The sequence below is a fragment of the Bombina bombina genome, chromosome 10 (genome assembly GCF_027579735.1).
Source record: "Bombina bombina isolate aBomBom1 chromosome 10, aBomBom1.pri, whole genome shotgun sequence".
NCBI lineage: Eukaryota > Metazoa > Chordata > Amphibia > Anura > Bombinatoridae > Bombina > Bombina bombina.
Genome location: NC_069508.1, coordinates 104,808,448 through 104,834,876, shown reverse-complemented (window position 1 = coordinate 104,834,876; position 26,429 = coordinate 104,808,448). Strand labels below are relative to the sequence as shown.

Here is a 26,429-nt window from a genome sequence, read left to right as displayed (position 1 = left end):
TTATATTAATATTCAGACTGACATTATAACGGCTCAATACATTGGGGAATCAACCCACTACCTATACTGCCTTTCAGTACGGATAACAGTTTTGGCCTTCTCAACTACTCTTAACAGACTGTTGTTATAAGTTTGGAAAATTGAAAGAACTTGTTAAACCGGAGCAATTATTTTATGCCATTTAGGATTTTACTTTAAGCTCATTGCTCATTTTATTTTTCTATTGTATTACCACCGGTGGTTATTGTATGCTTTTAAGTTATTTGTATTTTATTTGTATTTTAGTGTGAAATTTCTTCTGATTATACTTGTGTTATTTGTATTTTAGTGTGAATAATTATTACATTTCCTCTGATTATACTTGTGATAGTGAAGAAATTACTATATAGTATTGATTTTTATTTATTGTATTTCATTGCACTTTATAGATACATTTTGTCCATTATCGCGCAAAATATATATTTTTTACTGACTATATTTTCCCATAGTATACCTAGCTTTCTAGCGCCGCATCTATTTTTGTATTTTAAAAATATAAAATAAGATTGAACCCCAAAATCTGTTACACATCTACAACCACCAAAAAACACCCATGCTAAATAGTTTCTAAATTTTGTCCTGAGTTTAGAAATACCCAATGTTAACATGCTCTTTGCTTTTTTTGCAAGTTAGAGGGCACTAAGTACAAATAGAACTTTGCTATTTCCAAACCATTTTTTTTCCCCAAAATTAGCGATAGTAAGATTGGAACACTGATATCTGTCAGGAATTCCTGAATAACCTTTCACAACCCAAAGGATTGATCTAGGCCTATTTTGGTATATTTCATGCCACCATTTCACCGCCAAATGCGATCAAATAAAACAAATCGTTCACTTTTTACAAACTTTTTCACAAACTTAAGGTTTCTCACTGAAATTATTTACAAACAGCTTGTGCAATTGTGGCACAAATGGTTGTAAATGCTTCTCTGGGATCCCCTTTGTTCATAAATATCAGACATATATGGCTTTGGCATTGCTTTTTTGGTTATTAGAAGGCTCTCTTCCCTCTCCCACCCCCCAATGGTCACTCCCATCTTTAGTACTGGCAGAAAGTCTACCAGTGTGAAAATAAAAGCCTTTATATATATATTAGGCGCCATCTTAGGTACTGGCAGCTGTCTGCCAGTACCCAGTTTGCTGCAGTTTTTGCTTTTATTTTTTATTTTTAAACCCCGTTCTTTTGGGGGTGTAGCTGCCCCCTCATTAACCTCCCCCCCTTCCCTCTCCCACCCCCCAATAGTCACCCCCATCTTTAGTACTGGCAGAAAGTCTGCCAGTATGAAAATAAAAGCCTTTTATATAAATATATATATATATATATATATATTCTGCATTGTAGGATCCCCCCTTATCCCCCCACCTCCCTGATTCCCCCCCCAACAGCTCTCTAATCCTCCCCCCTCTACCTATTATTATTATGTTACCTGCCATAGGGTGACCACATGTCCCCGATTGCTCGGGACAGTCCCGCATTTTGCAGGTCTGTACCGGGCACCTTCATGCAGTGTCTCAGAATGGAAAGCCGTCTGCCAGTGCTGTCACAACCCTGGTAGCTCAGCAGAAAGATCCACTACCCGCATGCCCGTATCCTCGCTCGGATCCCCTTGTGTTGCTTCCCCCGGGGTCCTTCTGCTCGGGCATACCCAGTCCAGGTACACTTAGCGCAGCCGCGCACACACGAGCCATGCTGCCGCCGCCTGCTCGCTGCTATATATCTGCTCAGCATTAATGGGATGCTTGGAATGCAGCAGCCTGACTATGTCTTGCCACATTGCCACTAGCTGCCTGTAGAGGGTGCTCGTTTGCAAGCAGGGGGGGCGTGTTAAGGTGGCTATATCTGTGTGTGCAGCATGAGCATGTGAGCGGCTCATTCACTAATCTCTTTCAAACCCTGTGTTCTCTTTTGGCTCTGGTTCACTGAGGTATCAGGGAGCTCTCTGCCCATTTATGTCTTATGCTATGAAAGGGTTCCACTTTCCATTTAAAAAAATTGTCAAAAAAAAAAGGTATCAAAATAATTTTTTGGGGGGTGTTCCCTGAATGGCAGTTTGGAAATGTGGTCACCCTAGTCTGCCAGTACCCAGTTTGCTGCAGTTTTTTCTTTTATTTTTAAACCCCATTTTTCTGTAGTGTAGCTGACCCCTCATTATCCTACCCCCCTCCCAGATCCCTTTCCTAACACAGAGGATTCCCCTCTCCCTCCTCCCCCCTCCCAGATCCCTTTCCTAACACAGAGGATTCCCCTCTCCCTCCTTCCCCCTCACTGACGTGACGTAGCATAGCAGTCCCGCTCACTCCCCTCCAGCAATGGGCAGCCCACCCGCTTCCCTCCAAACCCTCCCACGCAACCGGAGGGTATTGCAGCGATGCCTCAATATCGAGGCTTCGCTGCAATACCCTGAGAGCAATCACAATCACTTCCAGCATTTAAATCCCCTGAGGACGTGCCAGGCATGTCCTTGATCGTTAACAACCGTTTTTTGTAGGACGTGCCTGGCACAGCCTCGTCGTTAAGGGGTTAATATGTGTATATACACATATTAACACTTTTGAAGAGAGAGCAGGGGCTGTGCAGTGAGATATTTCATACAGATGCATCCAGCTGTTCTGGCTGACCTGCACTCTCTGCCTCTCTATATTTTAGGGTAGTCCCCTCCTATTCTAACCATTATTCCACCACAAATTGCATATGGCCAATATGAACCAAAGTTAAGCAGCAAATATAAACACATAAAAAAAAAAAAAAAAATGATGCAATGCACAAAATTTGCACCCTATCCCCTGAAGGAGCAACCTTAGGAGGTCACCTAGTCTGCCTCTATTGTAGCACCGGCCCTGTCCTCAGTACATAGAACCCATCTGCTCAGGCTTTCTTTTCTGTTTGCTTCCCCTTTCTCAGACTCTTGATTAAATGCCATAATAAAAGTTTTTGTACTCTTCCTCTACATTTTTTATATTGGCAGATATGGCTGCATCTAGTCAGTCCCATTTTTCTTTACTATGTGCCCTCCTGGGGGTAGATTATTCAATTTACTATATTTAGAGAAATATATTATATACAGTACCATAATCATCCGGCACAGGAGTCTGACGATTGTGATAATGCACTTGGTATGCATAATCCCTGGAGGTTGCATCATAATATCCATATCTCTCATCATATCCCTGTCTGGAAAGACAAATGATAGATAAAGGGAAAAGTGAGTGCAGCATTTGAATACGATTATAGTGAGAGAGAGAAAAAATCATAATATTGGGCAAATTTGCACAATAAAATAATTAAAATAAATAAAAAGAGATGTTGAAATCAGATGTTAAAGGCAAAGTAATTGACAACATCTGCTTGTTGTGGGCTAAATTGCAATAGCTTGTGTAAATAGAAGAAAAAAACCTTCTGTATCTAATTCTTCTTTACTATAAGGAAATGTATCAATAGTGTGAATAATCTGCTGTGCCAAAAACATGCAATAAAAACCAAACTGACTTTGCATTAAAGGGAAACCCAACATTTTTCTTGCTTGGTTCAGATAGAGCATACCATTTTAAACAATTTTCCAATTTACCTCTACTATATAATATGCTTACGGCTAGATTACGAGCTTTGCGGTATGAGTGAAAAAGCAGCGTTAAGGCTCTTTTTCACTACCGTTGGTATTACGAGTCTTGCAGGTTTACCTGCACCGCACACTTTTTTGGCCGTAACGCAACATAACTACAGCAGCCTTCAAATTTTTCAATGGGACTTCCACAGCGCCGGTATTACAAGTTTGCCTGGGAGGCCAAAAGGTGAGCGGTACAGCCTATACCGTAAAGATCCATACCGTAAACTGAAAGTCAGTAGTTATGGGTTTAATGCCACAACGCAGTAACATAAAACACATAACTAAAGTGCTAAAACGTACACTAACACCCATAAACTACCTATTTACCCCTAAACCAAGGCCCTCCCGCATTGCATACACTAAAATAAAAATATTAACCGCTAATCTGCCGCTCAAAACATCGCCGCCACTAGAATAAACATATTAACCCCTAAACCGCCGCACTCCCGCATCACAAACACAAGTTAAATATTATTAACCACTAATCTGCTGTCCCTAACATTGCCGCAACCTACATTACTGTTATTAACCCCTAATCTGCTGCCCCCAAAATCGCCGCCACTATACTAAAGTTATTAACCCCTAAACCTAACCCTAAGTCCCACTAACTTTAATGTAATTAAAATAAATCTAAATAAAAACTACTATTAATAACTAAATAATTCCTATTTAAAACGAAATACTTACCTGTAAAATAAACCCTAAGCTAGCTACAATATAACTAATAGGTACATTGTAGCTATCTTAGGTTTTATTTTTATTTCACAGCTAAGTTTGTATTTATTTTAACTAGGTAGAATAGTTAGTAGTTATTAACTATTTACTAACTACCTAGCTAAAATAAATACAAATTTACCTGTAAAATAAAACCTAACCTGTCTTACACTAACACCTAACCTTACACTACAATTAAATAAATTACATTAATTAAATACTGTACAATTAACTAAATTACAAAAAAGAAAACCACTAAATTACACAAAATAAAAAAAGAAATGATCAAATATTTAACCTAATTACACCTAATCTAATAGTCCTATCAAAATAAAAAAGCCGCCCCCCAATAAAAAAAACCCTAGCCTAAACTAAACTGCCAATAGCCCCTTAAAAGGTCCTTTTGCAGGGGCATTTCCCCAAAGAAATCAGCTCTTTTACCTATAATAAAAAATACAAATACCCCCCAACAGTAAAACCCACCACCCACACAACCAACCCCCCCAAATAAAAACCTTTCTAAAAAACCTAAGCTCCCCATTGCCCTGAAAAGGGCATTTGGATGGCCATTGTCCTTAAAAGGGCAATTAGCTCTTTTTCCACCCAAACCCTAATATAAAAATAAAACTCACCCAATAAATCCTTAATAAAACCTAACACTAACCCCCGAAGATCCACTTACAGTTTTTGAAGACCCGACATCCATCCTCAACGAAGCGGCAGAAGTCCTCAACGAAGCCGGGAGGAGTCTTCATCCAAGCGGGCCGAAGTCTTCATCCAGACGGCATATTCTATCTTCATCCATCCGGCGCGGAGCGGCTCCATCTTCAAGACATCCGGCGCGAAGCATGCTCTTCTTCCGACGGCGACTGAAGAATGAAGGTTCCTTTAAGGGACATCATCCAAGATGGCGTCCCTTGAATTCCAATTGGCTGATAGAATTCTATCAGCCAATCGGAATTTAAGGTGAAAAAATAGCCAATAAGATTGAGCTTCAATCCTATTGGCTAATCCAATCAGCCAATAGGATTGAGCTTGCATTCTATTGGCTGATTGGAACAGCCAATAGAATGCGAGCTCAATCCTATTGGCTGATTCACCTTTAATTCCGATTGGCTGATAGAATTCTATCAGCCAATCGGAATTCAAGGGACGCCATCTTGGATGACGTCCCTTAAAGGAACCTTCATTCTTCAGTCGCCGTCGTAAGAAGAGGATGCTCCGCGCCGGATGTCTTGAAGATGGAGCCGCTCTGTGCCGGATGGATGAAGATAGAAGATGCCGTCTGGATGAAGACTTCTGCCGGCTTGGATGAAGACTTCGGCCCGCTTGGATGAAGACTTCTCCCGGCTTCATTAAGGACTTCTTGCCGCTTGGATGAAGACTTCTGTCGCTTCGTTGAGGATGGATGTCGGGTCTTCAAAAACTGTAAGTGGATCTTCGGGGGTTAGTGTTAGGTTTTATTATGGGTTTATTGGGTGGGTTTTATTTTTAGATTAGGGTTTGGGCAGAAAAAAGAGCTAAATGCCCTTTTAAGGGCAATTCCCATCCAAATGCCCTTTCAGGGCAATGGGGAGCTTAGTTTTTTTAGATAGGTTTTTAATTGGGGCGGTTGGTTGTGTGGGTGGTGGGTTTTACTGTTGGGGGGTTGTTTGTATTTTTTTTTACAGGTAAAAGAGAAGATTTCTTTGAGGCAATGTCCCGCAAAAAGGCCCTTTTAAGGGCTTTTGGCAGTTTAGTTTAAGTTAGGGTTTTTTTTATTTTGGGGGGCTTTTTTATTTTGATAGGGCTATTAGATTAGGTGTAATTAGTTTAAATATTTGATAATTTCTTTTTTATTTTGTGTAATTTAGTGTTTGTTTGTTTTTTGTAATTTAGTTAATTGTATTTAATTAATGTAATTTATTTAATTGTAGTGTAAGGTTAGGTGTTAGTGTAAGACAGGTTAGGTTTTATTTTACAGGTAAATTTGTATTTATTTTAACTAGGTAGCTAGTAAATAGTTAATAACTATGTACTAACTATTCTACCTAGTTAAAATAAATACAAACTTGCCTGTGAAATAAAAATTAAAACCTAAGATATATACAATGTAACTATTAGTTATATTGTAGCTAGCTTACGGTTTATTTTATAGGTAAGTATTTAGTTTTAAATAGGAATTATTTAGTTATTAATAGTAGGTTTTATTTAGATTTATTTTAATTACAATAAAGTTAGTGGGTGTTAGGGTTAGGTTTAGGGTTTAATAACTTTAGTTTAGTGGCGGCGACGTTGGAGGCGGCAGATTAGGGGCTAATAAGTGTAGGTAGGTGGCAGGGACATTGGGGTGGCAGATTAGGGGTTAATAACTAATGTAGGTGGCTGCGATGTCGTGGGCAGCAGATTAGGGGTTAATAAGTGTAGGTAGGTGGCGGCGACATTGGGGGCGGCAAACTAGGGGTTAAAAAGTATAATGTAGGTGTCGGCGATGTCGGGGGCAGCAGATTCAGGTTGTTTAGACTCAGGGTTTATGTTAGGGTATTAGGTGTAAACATAACTTTTGTTTCCCCATAGGAATCAATGGGACTGCGTTACGGAGCTTTAAGCTCCTTTATTGCAGGTGTTAGGCTTTTTTTAGCCGGCTCTCCCCATTGATGTCTATGGGGAAATCGTGCACGAGCATGTACAACCAGCTCAAAGCAGCGCTGGTATTGGAGTGCGGTATGGAGCTCAATTTTGCTTTACGCTGCAATATTGCCTTATATCGCCGGGTTTTTGTAAACCTGTAATAGCAGCGCTAGAGGCAGGTGAGCGTTGACAATAACTTGCAAGTTAGCACTGAGCAGCTCTTACCGCAAAACTCGTAATCTAGCTGTTAGTTCTCTTGGTATCCTTTGCTGAAAAGAATACCTAGGTAGGCTCAGAAGCTGGGACCTAGCTGCTGATTGGTGGCTGCACATAGATTAATTTTGTTATTGGCTTACTACTGTGTTCAGCTAGTTCCCAGTAGTGAATTGTGGTTCCTTCAATAAAGGAAAGCAAGAGAATGAAGCACAGTTGATAAAAGAAGTAAATTTGAAAAATATTTAAAAATGTATGCTCTATCTGAATCATAAAAGAAAAAAACATAATTTATGTACAAACTTACCTGATAAATTCATTTCTTTCATAGTGGCAAGAGTCCCTAAGCTAGTGACGTATGGGATATACATTCCTACCTGGAGGGGGCAAAGTTTCCCAAACCTCAAAATGCCTATAAATACACCTCCCACCTCACTCATACTTCAGTTTACTGTATAGCCAAGAAGTGAGGTGTAAAAAAAGGAGTAAAAAGCATACAAAAAGAGGAACTGGAGGGGGGCGGAGCTTGGGCACGCAGGCGGATGGCCGTGTTCTAAACGAGCTCCTAGTCCAAGGTACAGGATGTTCCTCTGGGAAAAGATCACCAACATGTCCCTGATTGCAAGCAACACTAGGGGACAATTGGACTAGACCTGGGCTAGGTCTAAGACTAAGCTTTGGAATGTGACAGGGTCTTGTTTTTGTAAAATGTTATGACAATGTTGGGTTTTTTTTTGGGATTCAGTTTTATCTGTGGCGGGACCTCTCCCTAAACTCAGAGACTTATATTAGAGTACAACATAGTTTAAGGATACCTTAGTCCGCACTCAAACATACACACACAGTATACCCTTATTTTGTGATGCGGACTGTTAATGCTTAGTAACACACACTGATTATTCCCCACTGCATTAGATGTTGTAAATTGGGCCTGGACAATTAAAATGTACAATGGATACCAGTCCCATCTTGGCACACCTCGGCATAGGTGCCCGAACAATGCAACTATGCTTGGTTCGCCTACAAGAGATTCTACAGCACCATAGTTTTCCCTTCCCCATTTAATTCTAGCTGTGCTTTGCCTAACTAATTAGTTAGGGCTATGGTTTAGTGGCCTATGGGCACTTTATGTTAATTTAAGCCGTGAGGCCTCACGGACTACCACACTCACTGTTTACTGTTGTTATTTACACAATTGTTCTGTACGCAGACACATTAATCTTATTTGTTTTTCAGATACAATCGTAAGAATCTCTTTACCCTCACTTAACGTCCAGTGTGTCGGACGTTCTAGTTAACTACTTCCTTACTTTTACTTGCACTTCCTTTTCTTTTCAGCCTAGTTAGCTTTACTGCCTTACTTCTCCCTTTCCCTACCCCCCTCTCCTTCCTTTTTTTTTTTTTCTTTAGGATGGCGGGCCAAACGTGTAGATTTGATAAGCATAGTCTTACCTTTACCACTGTCAATGCCAAGGGCCTCAAAAATCCAGGTAAGCGAACTATTGCCTTCTGGGAACTCAAAAAATTGCATAGTCACATTCTATTTTTTCAGGAGACACACTTCCGTAGAGGTAGGGAACCTAAATGGTGCAATACTCATTACCCTACAGCGTTTTTTGCTTTGGGCACTTCCAAAAAATGTGGGGTGGGCATCTTAATTCACAACTCGGTACATTTCAAAGCTACACACATTGAGAAAGATCTGGAGGGCCGGTTTATCATAGTGACAGGCACACTATATCATCACCCCATTACCTTATCCACACTGTATGCCCCGAATGTACAACAGCACAAATTTATTAAAATATTTTCTAGAGTATTACTGGACCACGCTAAGGGCCCAGTGTTTCTAACCAGTGATTTCAATATTCCTATTGAGCCGCGCCTCAATACTTCTAGCGTATAATCTAGTGTCTCTGACACGACGCTTAAGTCAGTCAAAGCAATGATATCGGACCTAACATTACATGATGTATGGAGAGCCATACACCCATCTCAAAAAGACTTTACATACTACTCCCCCCCTTTCAAAAAATATTCCAGAATCGATTATGTCTTCACTGACACTACAGGACTGGACTTAAAGGGACAGTCTAGTCCAAAATAAACTTTCATGATTCAGATAGAGAATGTAATTTTAAACAATTTTCCAATTTACTTTTATCACCAATTTTGCTTTGTTCTCTTGGTATTCTTAGATGAAAGCGAAACCTAGGAGGTTCATATGTTAATTTCTAAGCCCTTGGAGGCCGCCTCTTCTCTCAGGGCATTTTGACAGTTTTTCACCACTAGAGGGTGTTAGTTCATGTGTTTCATATAGATAACACTGTGCTCACGCACATGTAGTTCAGGTGAGCCAACTCTGATTGGCTAAAATGGATGTCTGTCAAAAGAATTAAAATAAAGGGGCAGTTTGCAGAGGCTTAGATACAAGATAATCACAGAGGTAAAAAGTGTATTTATATAACTGTGTTGGTTTTTCAAAACTAGGGAATGGGTAATAAAGGGATTATCTATCTTTTTAAACAATAAAAATTCTGGTGTAGACTGTCCCTTTAATCAGTGAATGCAAGATTGGTTCGATCACTTGGTCAGATCATGCCCCCGTTACCTGTTCCGTACAATGGCCTGACATACCACCCACAACATACATTTGGAGACTTGACAATACTCTTCCTCTTCTAGATCAGCCGATAATTAGACTGGGCCTCCAAAAATCTCTGACAGACTATCTAACACTTAACGCATGGGAGGCCCACAAGTGCGTTATGCGCGGCAAACTCCTCAAACATGCGGCTAGGTTGTTAAAGCAATATAGAGCAAAACACCTGAACCTTCTACATCTAGTAGCAACCCTAGAAGACAATCATAAAAAAGATCTGTCTGACATAGTAGTAAGGGAAGCATTAACACGAGCTAGATTAGATCTTAAGCAGCACCTCATGGAGGCTTATCGCCACAAAGTACTGTCAATTAAACAACAATACTATGAAGGGGAAACAAACCTGGTAAATTGTTGGCCCGGTCTATACACAGAAAACAACTCAAATCACACATACATTATATTAAGACAGTAGACCGAACTATACTAAAGGGTAATAAGGGGATCGCTACTGCGTTTAATACTTATAATACAGCCTTATATAATATTACTAACAAAATAAAAGACCAAACGCAGCTCTTGGCAAAACAGCAGGCTATAGACAACTACCTAACCATGATAGACTTACCGAGACTAGATAACTGAGACACAGACAAGCATGACGCCCCAGTCACTCTAGAGGAGCTGAGTCAGGCAATCAAAGACATACCAAATGGAAAGAGTCCAGGGCCAGACTGGCTAACCCCCAAACACTATAAAACATTTTTCAAGTCCCTAGCTCCAAAAATGCTCCAAGTGTTTAACAATCTGACTAAGAACCCTTGCCTTAGCGCCTCCATGTTAGAGGCACACATCACAGTAATATCCAAACCCGGTAAATCCCCTACAGCAACAGAAAACCTTAGGACGATATCACTACTGAACTCGGACGTAAAGATCCTAGCCAAAATCCTATCCAGTCAGTGAAACAAGTTCTTACCAAATTTAGTTTCAACAGACCAGGTGGACTTTGTCCCTGGCAGGGAGGCAATGGATAACACCTGCAAAGTGTTACAATTAGTACAGCATGCTCGAATGAAGGCGGTGCCCATGGCACTTCTATCAACAGATGCGGAAAAAGCCTTCGACCGCGTTGACTGGCTTTTCCTGCGGCAGGTCATTAAAGCCATGAACTTTGGTGATTCATATATTAATATGACCTTTGAGTTATTTTCTAATCCGAACGCGCGTGTTTGAGTGAATGGGACGCTATCAGATACCTTCAAGATTACGAATGGCACGAGGCAGGGCTGCCCATTATCCCCCCTTCTTTTTGCTCTGTCAATCGAGGCCCTTGCACAGAAAATTAGGGGAAAAAAACTAAATTAGCGGAGTAACGGTTGGTGGCATCGAGTATAAGCAGGCACTATATACGGACGACATTCTCTACACATTAACGAACATAGGTAAATCAGTTCCCGAACTCCTGAGCGAGATACAAGAATACGGTACCCTGTCCAACTTTCACTTAAACCTTTCCAGGTCTGAACTCCGAAACATTAACGCCCCTATAGAACAAATACACTATTTGTAAGCAGAGTATAAGATACATCAACATCAAAACTAAAATACTTGGGAATATATATCACAACAAATTCTCTCGACCTATACAAAGCTAACTATGTGGGACTGAAAGAGTAAATAATTAGAGATCTTTCGTCGTGGAAGAACAAATCACTCACGTGGCAAGGCAAGATTGGGGTGATTAAAATTATTGTCCTCTGGAGGATCTAGCTCTGCATCTGAGTACAGGAAAAAGCAGGCGGCTACTGAGATACTGAAAAAAGGTACTTTATTCCAAGTAAAAAGTTAACAAGAAGCAAAAAAAAGATTAATATGACACAACAAACCAGGGAGGGAAACAGCAGACTTACATGTTTCTCGCTGGCTAGCGCTTAATCATAGAAGCTGTTAGACAAGTGAAACCTGCTGTGGCTCTTAAAGGGACAATGCACCAATCAAAACACCTTATATCTAAATTTGAACAAAACAGGTGTAGCATAAATGTATTGTTTCAAAATATATGTCCACTGAAAGAGCCACAGATCAGATAAGAATAAAAACATAATATAATGGCAATACTTGTGAAGATGTGCAATCCAACAAAAAAATACCAGTATATTTAAAGCTAAATAACAGTATATTCTGTACATAAATGTGATGTTTAACACATATGTGCAAATTCTAAAAAAGCACCATATACAGTGATAGCTAATTATTGATAAAACAAAACTAGATTTGGCAACAAAATATAACATAATTTATCATATGGTTTTTCAAAAAAGGAGAATAGAGAACAAAGATAAAACATGAGAATGTCTCTCCGTGATTTGAAAAAAACCTCTGAATAATTTCTCAATAATTTCTTGATAATTTAGAGAAGAAAATGCTGCCAAACACTTGGAATAATTCTACAGAATTCAGAATTCAAAGAAATTCAAGACAAATTCAAATACAAAAGAAATTAGTCACCTGAAGCTATTACATAATTCAAAGAGATACGATACTCTGTAATAATATGTAATATATGCACAAAATTATTATTGAAATTGATGGCATAAGCAAGAAAAAATGGAAATGGGATTTTGAGAATGTGTGTTAATGGATATGGGAATTTATACTAATATGAAAATATATGTACTGACATCCATTAACCAAAAACAACTTATGACAACTAATGGGTCTAGTCCACAAAGTATCTCATATCCCACTCTAAGTTCATACCTAAAGGTGACCTGGTCTTTAGCTTGTAGATCCAGTATAACTCTTTTCTATCTAGGATCTTACATATATCACCCCCCGGTAAGGGGTTCTCGCTACATCTATGACCTTGATTTTTAATTTTGGTATGTTTGTAAGATGAAATAGATTAAAATGTTTGGCAACTGCCGAGTCCTTATTGTAATTTTTAATATCCCTGAGATGTTCTCTTGCCCGATCTCTGAGGGTTCTACTCGACTGACCTACATATTGTATTCCACAAAGCTGGCAGTCCAAAAGGTAAACTATATAGCTTCCAATCTAGAAATGAGCTCTCTGCCACATTTATTGTAATTATCTGTAGTACTGGCATTACGTCTGAGCCTAATAAATTGGCTTCTTGGAATGGATTTCACTAAATGTGGGGGATGACATGAAGTAGCATGAAGGATTGTGTTACCCGCTGTCTCTTTTCTATATGTGGTAGATACAATTCTATGACTAAGATTGTCACCTTGTAAACTCAGATCTAAAAAATTCACACTGTCTTGGTGTAATTCACCTGTAAATCTTAAATTTAACGTCATTGGTGTTTAGAAGTGTGAGAAAATCATGAAAAGGAAAATCCTCTTTAACAATGAAAATGAGATCATCTATCTACCTCATGTACAGAAGGATGCCGGACCCAAAAGGTTCCCCTATATCATATATATGTTGGAGCTCCCACATACCCACAAACAGATTTGCATATGAGGGGGCAAATTTTGCCCCCATTGCTGTTCCTTGACACTGCAAATAAAACACTGAGTCGAAAACAAAATAATTGTGGGTAAGCAAGAACTCCACAACTTCAACAATGAAATGTTTTACTTCATTCTTATAAGAAGTATTATTAGCTAGGAAGAACTCCAAGGCCCGACACCCCTGTACATGAGGTATGGAAGAATATAAAGAAGTTGCATCTACAGTAATCCACTTGTATCCAGCCTGCCATACAAAATCATTTAATACATCTAATAGATGTCCAGAGTCTCTAGTATAGCTATAGAGGTTACTAACTAGTGGTTTGAGTATACTGTCAATCCATTCAGACATAGGCTCCAAAAGGGAGCCTATGCCTGAAATGATTGGACGTCCTGGTGGAGAAAGAAGGCTTTTGTGGGTTTTAGGGAGATAATGGAAGATGGGGATTATAGGATGTGTAGGTAATAGATATTTAGATTGGTCTTTGGTAAAAATCCCTAAAGAAACTGCTTCTTCAAGGAGTTTTGAGAGTTGTCTGGAGAAAACAGATGTAGGATCTGAATCAAGTTTTCTATATGTCTCAGTGTCAGAGAGTTGTCTGTTGGCCTCTATTAAATAGTCTGATTTGTTGAGGACAACAACATTGCCCCCCTTGTCAGAGTTGCGAATGACAATGTTGTTGTTATCAGCCAGATCCTTAATAGCTAATCTCTCTTGAACAGTTAAATTTTGTCTAGCATTAAAACCAGAAGATAAACATGTTTCCTCCAATTTAAGCACATCTTCCTCTACTCGCTTATGAAAGGAGTTAAAAAAACTACCTCTGAAATGTCTGGGATAGAAAGTGGATGTATGTTTAATTGGAGTGGGAGGAACCTCACACTTTTCAAAAGTGATGTCACTATCAAAATTCTTAATAGTTTCAATTAACCCAAAATCTGCAAAAGAAAACATTTTATTCCAATCAATATTATCATTGGCATTGGTATTGACATTGACATTAGCATTATTGATCACAGTGGTACTGACGCCAAAGGTGGTCCTTTCAGAGTCATGAAAAAATCTCTTAAGTGCTATCTTCCTTACAAACCTATTAACATCAATAAGAGTTCCAAAGGCTGAGAATTTGCATGTAGGAGCAAATCCCAAACCCTTTTCAAAACCCCCTCATGTGTTGGCGTGAGTTGTGTGTCAGATAGATTAATGACATTGAAAGTTATTTCTTTTTCCGTGACTTTGGTTGTTTTCCTTCCTTTCTTCCTTCTAGATCTTCTTGTCCTTTTCCTAAAGGGACTGTTGATTGGTTTCTGGTTTTCGCACGAACTGCCATGTCGTTACCGCCTTTGTTCTTCTTACTTGAGGAAATCTGTAAAGACAAAGAGGAAGAAGAGGGATGGGGAGACACTGGAACCGAGATATCCTCACTGGAGTCAGAGGAATTGGAATCATGATCAGTGGACTCTCCTTCTGTTGATGAAAAGACCACTTTACGGTCTTTATCTTTCTTCAGAATTGATTTTAAGGGCTTATTTCCATCTGTGTCCACAGATTGCTTTCTTTGAGGTTTTCTATAGCGCTTTCGAAATCTTGACCAATCATACACTCTATTACTTTCATAATCATCCAAGTCCCGCAGAAACTTGTTCTTCTTCCGTGCAGCAATCTCTGCATCCGCCTTCTTGATCTTATCCTTCATCTGTGTTTTTAAAGCAGCCTATTGGTCATCCATCTTACGTTTTTTCAAATCCACCTTTAAACTTGTGATCTTCTCCTTTAAATTAGTTCTTTTCTTTTCTTTGTTCTTAATCAACACACCCAGAAGTTTTATAGAGCAATCATTGAGGGCAGTGTTCCATTCATCCTGGAGCTCGCTGTCTTCTAGCTCAAAATTAGGGTATTTCTTCAACCTGAGGCCCCTGGGCACTCTCTGTGCAGCCACATAATGTGTTAAAGTAACCACATCCCACATTGAGCGTAAATCAGAAAGTAACAGTCTCTCCAGGGTATTAAATTGATGTTTTAAATCACCCTCTAATGTTGTGATGGTTGGTGTTGAAAAGATGTTATCAAAGAATTGTTTTCTGTTTTGTATATCAAAAATTGTCGCAAGATTGCCTTCTTCACCCTCCATGGTGTGTGTCATATAAATAGTGATAAATGCTGTTAACAGTATCTACTCATACAAAAAAGCCCCTAAATGTATGAGTAGATATGTAGGTCAGTCGAGTAGAACCCTCAGAGATCGGGCAAGAGAACATCTCAGGGATATTAAAAATTACAATAAGGACTCAGCAGTTGCCAAACATTTTAATCTATTTCATCTTACAAACATACCAAAATTAAAAATCAAGGTTATAGATGTAGCGAGAACCCCTTACCGGGGGGGTGATATATGTAAGATCCTAGATAGAAAAGAGTTATACTGGATCTACAAGCTAAAGACCAGGTCACCTTTAGGTATGAACTTAGAGTGGGATATGAGATACTTTGTGGACTAGACCCATTAGTTGTCATAAGTTGTTTTTGGTTAATGGATGTCAGTACATATATTTTCATATTAGTATAAATTCCCATATCCATTAACACACATTCTCAAAATCCCATTTCCATTTTTTTCTTGCTTATGCCATCAATTTCAATAATAATTTTGTGCATATATTACATATTATTACAGAGTATCGTATCTCTTTGAATTATGTAATAGCTTCAGGTGACTAATTTCTTTTGTATTTGAATTTGTCTTGAATTTCTTTGAATTCTGAATTCTGTAGAATTATTCCAAGTGTTTGGCAGCATTTTCTTCTCTAAATTATCAAGAAATTATTGAGAAATTATTCAGAGGTTTTTTTCAAATCACGGAGAGACATTCTCATGTTTTATCTTTGTTCTCTATTCTCCTTTTTTGAAAAACCATATGATAAATTATGTTATATTTTGTTGCCAAATCTAGTTTTGTTTTATCAATAATTAGCTATCACTGTATATGGTGCTTTTTTAGAATTTGCACATATGTGTTAAACATCACATTTATGTACAGAATATACTGTTATTTAGCTTTAAATATACTGGTATTTTTTTGTTGGATTGCACATCTTCACAAGTATTGCCATTATATTATGTTTTTATTCTTATCTGATCTGTGGCTCTTTCAGTGGACATATATTTTGAAACAATACATTTATGCTACACCTGTTTTGTTCAAATTTAGATATAAGGTGTTTTGATTGGTGCATTGTCCCTTTAAGAGCCACAGCAGGTTTCACTTGTCTAACAGCTTCTATGATTAAGCGCTAGCCAGCGAGAAACATGTAAGTCTGCTGTTTCCCTCCCTGGTTTGTTGTGTCATATTAATCTTTTTTTTGCTTCTTGTTAACTTTTTACTTGGAATAAAGTACCTTTTTTCAGTATCTCAGTAGCCGCCTGCTTTTTCCTGTACCTTTTTGCGGCTGTCCACCGCTTCTCTGGGCTGGCTCCATACTTTCCCCTACTCAGAGTGGGTCTGTTTCCCTCTTACCCGACGGACGTTTCCTGCAGCAGCACCAGCTTTACTATCTGCATCTGAGTAGTTGCATCTCATAACAGCTCCGGACCTGTTCCGACTATTTATCTAACTTTGACTACTCAATGCAGTCCAATTTATTCCCAAATTGGAGAATGTGTTTTGAGAAGACACTACCATCACTCTGCAACCTAGCTACAGAAGATTGCCTTTCATTACTACTGCAAGAGCAGTCGCAGCAGCTGAGCTGTAGGGAGGCGGCCATTTTGTTATCCTTGTGGCATACTACTTACATATTACAGGTTACTGAACATTAGACCAGGGGAAGTAGTGGCTTCTGAAGTATGGAGGAGTCACTCTGAATCGTTTTGGCCCAGCTTGAAGCTTTTGACCACCTGATGTGCAGCAGGTACCATGACCTAGTGGGGGTGCTTATGGAAAGTTACACGCCATTACCCTCTACCCCGGAACTGAGAGTGAGCACACATTCACCATCTGCTCATCCTCCAACCCAGCAACACCTCAAGCAAGAACCCATGGAGCCCCTTGTCTTCATGGACAGCCAATCTAACCTAATGGGGATGGAGCTAGCTAAAAGGATCGGACATGCCTAGTATTCAACAGCCCTTGGCTACTCTAGATGGGGATGCGGCCGGCCTCTCTGGTGGGGTCGAGGGCCTCAGTTTACCGTATGGTGAGGTGGAGGCTTCCTTGCAGTGTCACGAGCATCGCAGCTTTGCTAAATTCAGATCCGCTCCGCAACGCAGAGTTTACTTGGTCCCAGCAGAGATGTATATGCTTCACGGCTGGGAACGCATCGATCGAATGCCACATAGAAGGTCCTGAGAAAGCCCATGTAGCGCATATACATGTGGAGGAGTCATGCCGGATACTCAGCTACCTACATGGTTGTAATGCAGAAACACTCTTATTTCCCATTATGGTATGGCGGAGGCTGTGGTGCCGTTACAGGGTAGGCTAGACCTGGTGACATTACTATGGCAGAAGTCAGAATCGTCTACATGACAAGGAACTTTATATATTATAGTTAATTGAAACACCAATGTCCCTACACCCATGTTTGCAAAATCCCTAGGTTAAAATCTATCCTTGCTTTAGTTTTATATTCTTTTTATTACGGGGATTACCCGTGCATTAGCTAAGTTCATCTTAAAGTTTTTATTGTTTGATTTGTATATGTGCTCATCTCTTGATTCACACTCTCCATGCCACTATAAACTTAACTAAGGTTTGAAACCCATCTCCCAATTCCCAAGCTATTATAAGATTAGCAGCACTTGTGTTCCAAGTTAATCCTGCTTGGCCTAGTGAATTTATCCTCTCTCAGAACACCCCTATACTACATCTTCTAGTTATATCATAAGAGGAGAAGCCCAAATAGAGCCCCTAGGGCACCCTAGTAGTGTGCAGATTAGAGAATATATGCTATTGTCATCTGCCCTGCATACTCCCCCTATGTTGATTAGTAATTGTCTACTATTCGCCTATGTTAAAAGAAGAGATCTTATACATTATTCCCCAATAGTCAAAACTCTTCAGGTTCTGCTTTACATATGGCAGTGATAAATAAATAAAACTTAACTGATCAGCAATAGGGGCTATTCTCCTCCTAAAGGATTATTAACAACCATTGCCATACTACTCCTCCCAGATAGTGGTTAGGTTGATAACCCTGTCTTTAATCCAATTACCCCTTATTAATATTAAGCAGTCTGATTCAGGTCATGGATGTCTGCAACCAATCGTGTCATTATATCTATAAGTTGTACAGCTTCATGAAAACTGGTTTATTTTGCTCATATGTTGTATCAGTCCATGGAAAATGACTAATGTCATCTACCTGCTGTATATTATGGCTTATCTATAATATTGTTATCTCTCATGATTAACTTGTACGGTCTACATAAGCTTCTAATGTTTCTTATATTACACTGGGTTCAGAATACATGACTGATATTCATATGTTTTATACCATCTCACATAGTAGAAGAAGATATGCATATAGTCTAGGGTGATTATATATATTTTCACAATACACCCTTTCAATACGAAGTCAGCCCAACACCCATAGATTGCATCCTTTCACTCCATGTCCAGTCAGCGTTCAGGCTTATGTTTATAAATTTTTCTTTTCTATGTCCCATAAGTGACTATACCTTTTATTACGTAAGATTATACCCGTAATTGTTTTGTATTTAAAAGTTTAGAAGCCCAGGAGTATTCATTAGTTTGGTGTACTGACTCGCTCCGCCCCCCCACCCACCCTTCCCCATCCCTCATTTAGAGCGGCTCTCGCCCGCTGAATTTCCCTTTCCCAAACATTATAAAGCTAACCCCCCTTTGCCTCAATTCTTTACTCTCTGCCAAACAGATAAACTAATATATATTTTCTACTGCATTGTGGGGTCCAATATTACTCCTCATATAATACAAAATAGAGCTTTTTTTTTCTTCTAAACAGGAATCCTACAGACATACTAGCTTACTTTATTCAAGACTATCCCTCCCACTCACTAGTCCCATGTTATCGGAGACTTCCAAAATGGACACTCAGACCTTATATCACTTTACGTTTTCAGTATGTTTAAATGCTAAGAATGTATGTCTTATCGCAATGTTATTTGTGTCCATTGGTGATTCTTGTTTGTAACACTTTTTTTACTCTTTATAACCTCAATAAAAAATTATTAAAAAAAAAAAAAATGAATGTCCTCCCACATATGCTATATATTTTGCAAACCCTCCCAATCCCGCTACCAAAAGACTTCCTTCCCCATTTACAAAAAATCATAGAACAATTTGTCTGGAGGGGCACCAGGCTGCGCGTCCCAAGAAAAACAATGTATTCATCCCGAGATAGAGGGGGACTGGGGTTTCCTGATTTGCACACATACAGAAGTGCAATACTATTACAGCGCCTCATAGAATGTTCCCACAATACAACGCACAAGGCTTGGGTACGACTGGATGGTCAAATTTTTCCGCTAAAAAACATGGGCGTGTTGGCATGGATTCCTCCAATGCAATGCCCCAAGAACATAAATAACTACCCTTTGGTGGCAGAGGTACTGCGTGAATGGGATAGATCAATGAACACAAGTACGCACCTGTCCTCTAGACATTTACCACTTAAGTAGACCATACAGTCTGAGGACTGGATCACTATATTTTGCTATGGACAACGGTAAATTGTGCTCCCAGAAACACCTAGCAGAAAAATGTGGTGATATATTTTCATGTTGGTTGAGATACCACCAACTTACCCACTATATCATAAGTCACCACCATAGAGAACATTTTACAAGAGAACTCACAGCTTTCGAACATTTATGTACTTCAGCTTCTCCGATAAGATGTTTGATTTCCTTATTTTATAAATTATTACTTACACCCTCGGACACCCAACTACCGATATACACTATAGCGTGGAACAAAGACCTTAGCAAAGATATTGAACAAGATGCGTGGCTTAGATCTTAGATCGTTTAAATTAACAAAAAGTTTGTCGGTTTCCACAACGGTACAGGAGATACACTTGAAATTGTTGAGCAGGTGGTATCTCACACCAGCAAGGCTCCACAAGGACTTTCCAACAGCGAGCCCTCTGTGCTGGAGGAGATGCGGTGAGCATGGTATCCTCCTCCATATATGGTGGTCTTGCCCTAAAATAAAGGGGTACTGTCCAAACGTGCTGGACCTCATGTGTGACAAAGTGCAAACTTTATTACCTAACACACCAGAAACAACACTCTTTCTTAGTCTACCTACACTTTCAGAGAGGTGCACAAGCGGACCTTACTGCTCATTATGATCACTGGAGCCAAAAGACTAATTCCCAGAAGGTGGAAGACTGGGGCCATCCCAACGATTGAGGAGTGGACTCACTCAGTAGAGGAGCTGCTCCTGTTGGAGAGACTCCATTACCTTAAAATCAATCAGATGGGTATCCATGAGATGATGCTAGCCACCTGGAGAGGCACCCCTGTGTAACACAAGACTACTACAACACCCCCGACCTCCCCCAAGTACTTTGAAAAGCTTTTTTTCCCCTTTCTCTCCCCCTCTTTCTTCCTTCTTTTTCCTCTCTTTGAGGAAACCTGATATACAAAAATTAGACCATGTTTTAACTATAGTTACAGTATTTTAGAAAATAAAAAAATGTTAAAACAAATTCAAGCTGTATAAGAATAACGGTGAACTCAGATCCTAGTAGATCAAGAATAGTCACACTCTCATATATCCTGGCGTGCGGACATTCCGTGTTAATATAGAGTTGACTGCCTACGGTCCTTTCTTTCTGTGTACACCTGTGTTTATGATTCAATAAAGCATGATTGAAAAAATAGAAGAAAAAAAAAAAGAGGAAGTGGAAAAAACAATGTGCTTTATACAATAAAATCATATCCACAAAAAAAGGGGTGGGTCTCATGAACTCTTGCCACTATAAAAGAAATGAATTTATCAGGTAAGTTCTAACATAAATTATGTTTTCTTTCATTTAAGTGGCAAGAGTCCATGAGCTAGTGACGTATGGGATAAAATACACAAGATGTGGAAGTCCATGAGTCACTAGAGAGGGAGGGATAAAATAAAAACAGCTAAATCCGCTGAGAATTTAAATCCAAAAAAAGAATTAAGTTTTCTTAAAAATGTCAGAAAAACTTAAATCAAAAAGGCATTAGAATCAAACTAAGACAACTGCCTGAAGAACCTTTCTACCAAAGGCTGCTTCTGAAGAAGCAAACACATCAAAATGGTAAAATTTAGTAAAAGTATGCAAAAAAGACCAAGTTGCTGCTTTGCAAATTTGATCAACTAAAGCTTCATTCTTAAAAGCACAAGAAGTGGCAACTGATCTAGTAGAATGAGCTGTAATTATCTGAGCAGGAGACTGCCCTGCCTCCAAATAAGCTTTGTGAATCAAAAGTTTCAACCAAGATGCCAAAGAAAAGGCAGAGGCTTTCTGACCTTTCCTAGAGCCAGAAAAAATAACAAACAGACTAGAAGTCTTTCTGAAATCCTTAGTAGCCTCAACATAATATTTCAAAGCTCTTACCACATCCAAAAAATGTAAAGACCTTTCAAGAGTATTCTTAGGATTAGGACATAAAGAAGGAACAACAATTACCCTATTCATGTTGTTAGAATTCCCAACAAGCCTGCAAAACCGATTTATCTTGATGGAAAATCAGATAGGGAAACTCACAAGAGAGAGCAGACAACTCGGAAACTCTTCTAGCAGAAGAGATAGCCAAAAGAAATAACACTTTTCAAGAAAGTAGTTTAATATCCAAAGAATGCATAGGCTCAAAAGGAGAAGCCTGAAAAATTTGCAAAACCAAATTGAGACTCCAAGGAGGATACGAATCAAAGCCTGAACAAAACAGTGAATATCAGGAAGTTTAGCAATCTTTCTATGAAATAAGACAGAAAGAGCAGACATTTGACCCTTCAAAGTATTTGCAGACAAATCCTTATCCAAACCATCCTGAAGAAACTGTAAAATCCTAGGGATTCTGAAAGAATGCCAAGAATAATTATGAGTGGAACACCAAGAAATATACGCCTAGGCTGCTTCCGAAGAAGCAAACACATCAAAATGGTAAAATTTAGTAAAAGTATGCAATGAAGACCAAGTTGCTGAGACAGGCAGTTGTCTCAGTTTGATTCTAATATGCCTTTTTGATTTGAGTTTTTCTGACATTTTTAAGAAAACTTAATTCTTTTTTTGGATTTAATTTCTCAGCAGATTTAGCTGTTTTTATTTTATCCCTCCCTCTCTAGTGACTCGTGGACTTCCACATCTTGGGTATTTTATCCCATACGTCACTAGCTCATGGACTCTTGCCACTTACATGAAAGAAAACATAATTTATGTAAGAACTTACCTGATAAATTCATTTCTTTCATAGTGGCAAGAGTCCATGAGACCCAACCCTTTTTTGTGGCTATGATTTTTTTGTATAAAGCACATTATTATGTTTTCCAGTTCCTCTTTTTGTATGCTTTTACTCCTTTTTTTTTACACCTCACCTCTTGGCTATACGTTAAACTGAAGTATAAGTGAGGTGGGAGGTGTATTTATAGGCATTTTGAGGTTTGGGAAACTTTGCCCCCTCCAGGTAGGAATGTATATCCCATACGTCACTAGCTCATGGACTCTTGCCACTTGCATGAAAGAAAATAGGGTTTCATGTCCCTTTAAGTTATCAACAGTTCCATAAAATGCTGCACATCTCTGTAAGCATATTGCTCTGGCTTTAGATATGTTTTTTAACAGCCCCTTTTTGGCACAATCTTAACTTTGAAATTTGCTAGAAAATATTCTACTGTCATGTCAAATCCAAAGTAAGTGCTATTACATTGTTTTTTATTGTGTATTTGCTAATTATTATATTCTACTGTATTTAGTGGTCATTTTATTAAATTCAGATCCATACACAGCACTAAAAAAGGTACTCAGTTAAAGTACTTAGAAATTATAGCTGCCCCTTTATTGGCACAAATATATACAGTGAATTAAAATAACAATTTATGAAAAAAACTATTAAAGGGATACTACACCCACATTTTTTTCTTTAATGATTGAAAAAGAGCATGCAATTTTAAGCAACTTTCTAATTTACTCCTATAAACATTTTTTCTTCATTCTCTTCCTTTCTTTATTTTCAAAAGCAAGAATGTAAAGCTTAGGAGCCGGCCCATTTTTGGTTCAGAACCTGGGTTACGCTTGCTTATTGGTTGGCTTAATCTAGTCACCAATAAGCAAGCGCTATTCAGGGTGCTGAACCTAAAATGGGCCGGCTCCTAAGCTTTAAATTCCTGCTTTTTAAATAAAGATAGCAAGAGAACAAAGAAACAATGATAATAGGAGTAAATTAGAAAGTTGCTTTAAACTGCTGCTCTATCTGAATACTTCACAATAACGCATCATCCCTCAATCATTACAGATTTTTGAACATGGTAGTACTTATAGCAAGGAAACATATTACAATTTTGGACCAAACAAAGAGAACCCCCCCTTTAAGAAACTGACTAATGTGATACATCAACAAATCATATGACAGCCATCAGCCAATCACAAATGCATACACGTACCATGTGACAGCAATCAGCCATTCACAAATGCATAGACGCTTATTCTTGCACATGCTCAGTAGGAGCTGGTGACTCAAAAAGTTTAAATATAAAAAGACTCTGCACATTTTTGTTAATGGAAGTAAATTGGAAAATTGTTTAAAATGACGTGCTCTATCTGAATAATGAAAGTCTAATTTTGATATTCAAAGTAATCGTGATAATAGAATAAGACAATTCATAAGAAAATGGGTACCATTTTTGCTATACTTACTTAGCCTAATCTGAGAACCAAAATCCTTCATCCCTTTCAGCATACCCCTTTTTTTACTAAATGAGAGCCTACATGGCCGAGGTGCATGCCAACTACTGACAGTAACCCCTGACTGACTTTGTAAGATAGTACTACTATTTGTTGAAAACATGGAAATATACCACCATGACCGCTCTCCGGGGCCTGACCCCGCTGGCTCTGACTCCAATCACTCAAGTATTTATTTATTTATTTATTTGTTACTTCATAAATGCTATGTTGACTTGTACTATTCCTCTATGTGGAATAAACTCTTTAACTAGAGTGCCACACTACTTCATTAATAAACCCTAGGGCGCAGTGCAGATCAACTGATAGATCCAACTTATGTTTATCTAATTTCTGGAATAATAATGCCCTCCCCCCTAAACAATTTTCTATGTTATAAGAATACTGAGTGTTGCATCTTAAGTAACATAATACCTCCTATTTATGTTTTGCTTGATTGTATTCTATGTCATTTGTTATTGTTTTAGTTTAGTTGTTAGGTTGGTGGAGGAATCTTCCCTTCAATTGCAAAAAAAAAGGAAAAAAAAAAAAAAAAAAAAGGAAGCTCAACTGCATCACAGGATCAATAGCTATACTAATGGACACACAAATTCAACTGTATTTGTCCTAATGTGATTGAATTACCACATCAGTAACATGTGTAATAATGATACCAATACTTTGTGTTATTTGTGATGTTGTATGAGTATTTCTCAAAAATAAAGTAATAATAAAAAAACTGCATGCTCTATCTGAATCATGAAATAATTTTTTTTAGGTTTTCATGGTGTATATAATTGTACCAAAAAAAGGGGTAACTGTAACTTCTAAATATTTAAACTTAAAATCTGTGTGCTGTGTATAGACCTGATTTCATATTGCGGCAAACAATAAAAAAAATATTAAAATAAAAAAGCTTTTAACACAGTTCTGCATTTAAAAATCCTAGGAACTCTCCTTCACTCTATTTTTTATAGTTCTGCAGTAACAGGTAGCGGGCACCTTCTTTGCCCTCTTCGGTAGGAAGCATAAATCATGAGCAAAAGATAGAATGTAGCAGAGATATAGTTGACAGCTTTTGAAAAAACCTTTCCAGGGACACTTTGCAGCAGCATCACATCTATTTATGGTTTGCATGGCTCCGCCCACTCAGATTGACCCCCAAAGTAAGCACATTAAATACTATTAGTACAGAATTCTGTGTCTGCCTTACAATTTATTCACATATCCTAGCAATTGGGAATAGATACTTTTTTATCCTTTGAATCCATACACTAACTTACTTATTTAGAGTGGAAGCCTACTTTGAGTTAAAATTCTAATGTGATTTAATGTTTGTTTTTAGTATTTTAAATGTGTAATTGACACCGGTGTCATAATACTGTTTTTTTTATATACTTCTAAGAGATATTAAATGTATACATTTTAAACTTCTATGTGAAGGTGTTTACTGGGAAATATATTTATTTATATTATTAATTTTGCCACCTCCCTCTGAATTTCATTGTCTAAATTCAGCTGCATGTAAGTGAGAAGTCCAGCAGGTTGGCAGCTATCTGGCAGTAAGCCCAAGTTTAGTAGAACATTTGTATTCAGTGAAGACCAAGTTGCTGCTTTTCAAATCTGATCAACTGAAGCTCCATTCTTAAAAGCCCAAAAAGTAGCAACTGATCTGGTAGAATGAGCTGTAATTCTCTGAGGTGGAGACTGCCCCGCCTCCAAATAAGCCTTGTGAATCAAAAGTTTCAACCAAGATGCCAAAGAAATGGCAGAGGCTTTCTCACCTTTCCTGGAACCAGAGAAAATAACAAATAGACTAGAAGTCTTTCTGAAATCCTTAGTAGCTTCAACATAGTAAAGCATCCACCATCTCTGCCTCAGGATCCTTGGATATCTGGAAAAGATATCTGGGAAGTTTCTTGTTCAAACGAGAGGCCATCAGATCTATTTCTGGAAGACCCCACATCTGAACAATCTGATGAAACACATCCAGATGGAGAGACCACTCCCCTGGATGCAAAGTCTGACAACTTAGATAATCTGCTTCCCAATTGTCGACACCAGGAATATGAATCGCAGAAATTAGACAACAGTTGAACTCTGCCCAACAAAGTATTCGAGATACTTCCTTCGTTGCTAAGGAACTGCGAGTCACTCCCTGATGACTGACATATGCCACTGTTGTGATATTGTCTGTCTGAAAATGAATGAAAAGTTCTCTCTTCAATAGAGGCTAAGCCTGAAGAGCTCTGAAGATAGCACG

At 38.5% G+C, this 26,429-nt stretch overlaps 1 protein-coding gene across 2 annotated transcripts in view; it reads right to left on the bottom strand.

The window, feature by feature from the left end:
* SEC16B (SEC16 homolog B, endoplasmic reticulum export factor) overlaps positions 1–26,429 on the bottom strand; it is a 602,132-nt gene that overhangs the window by 526,143 nt on the left and 49,560 nt on the right. For both annotated transcript variants that reach the window (XM_053693298.1, XM_053693299.1), the window contains exon 5: positions 3,110–3,213. In XM_053693298.1, the coding sequence (XP_053549273.1) occupies positions 3,110–3,213 (104 nt within the window). The remainder of the gene's footprint in view (positions 1–3,109; positions 3,214–26,429) is intronic.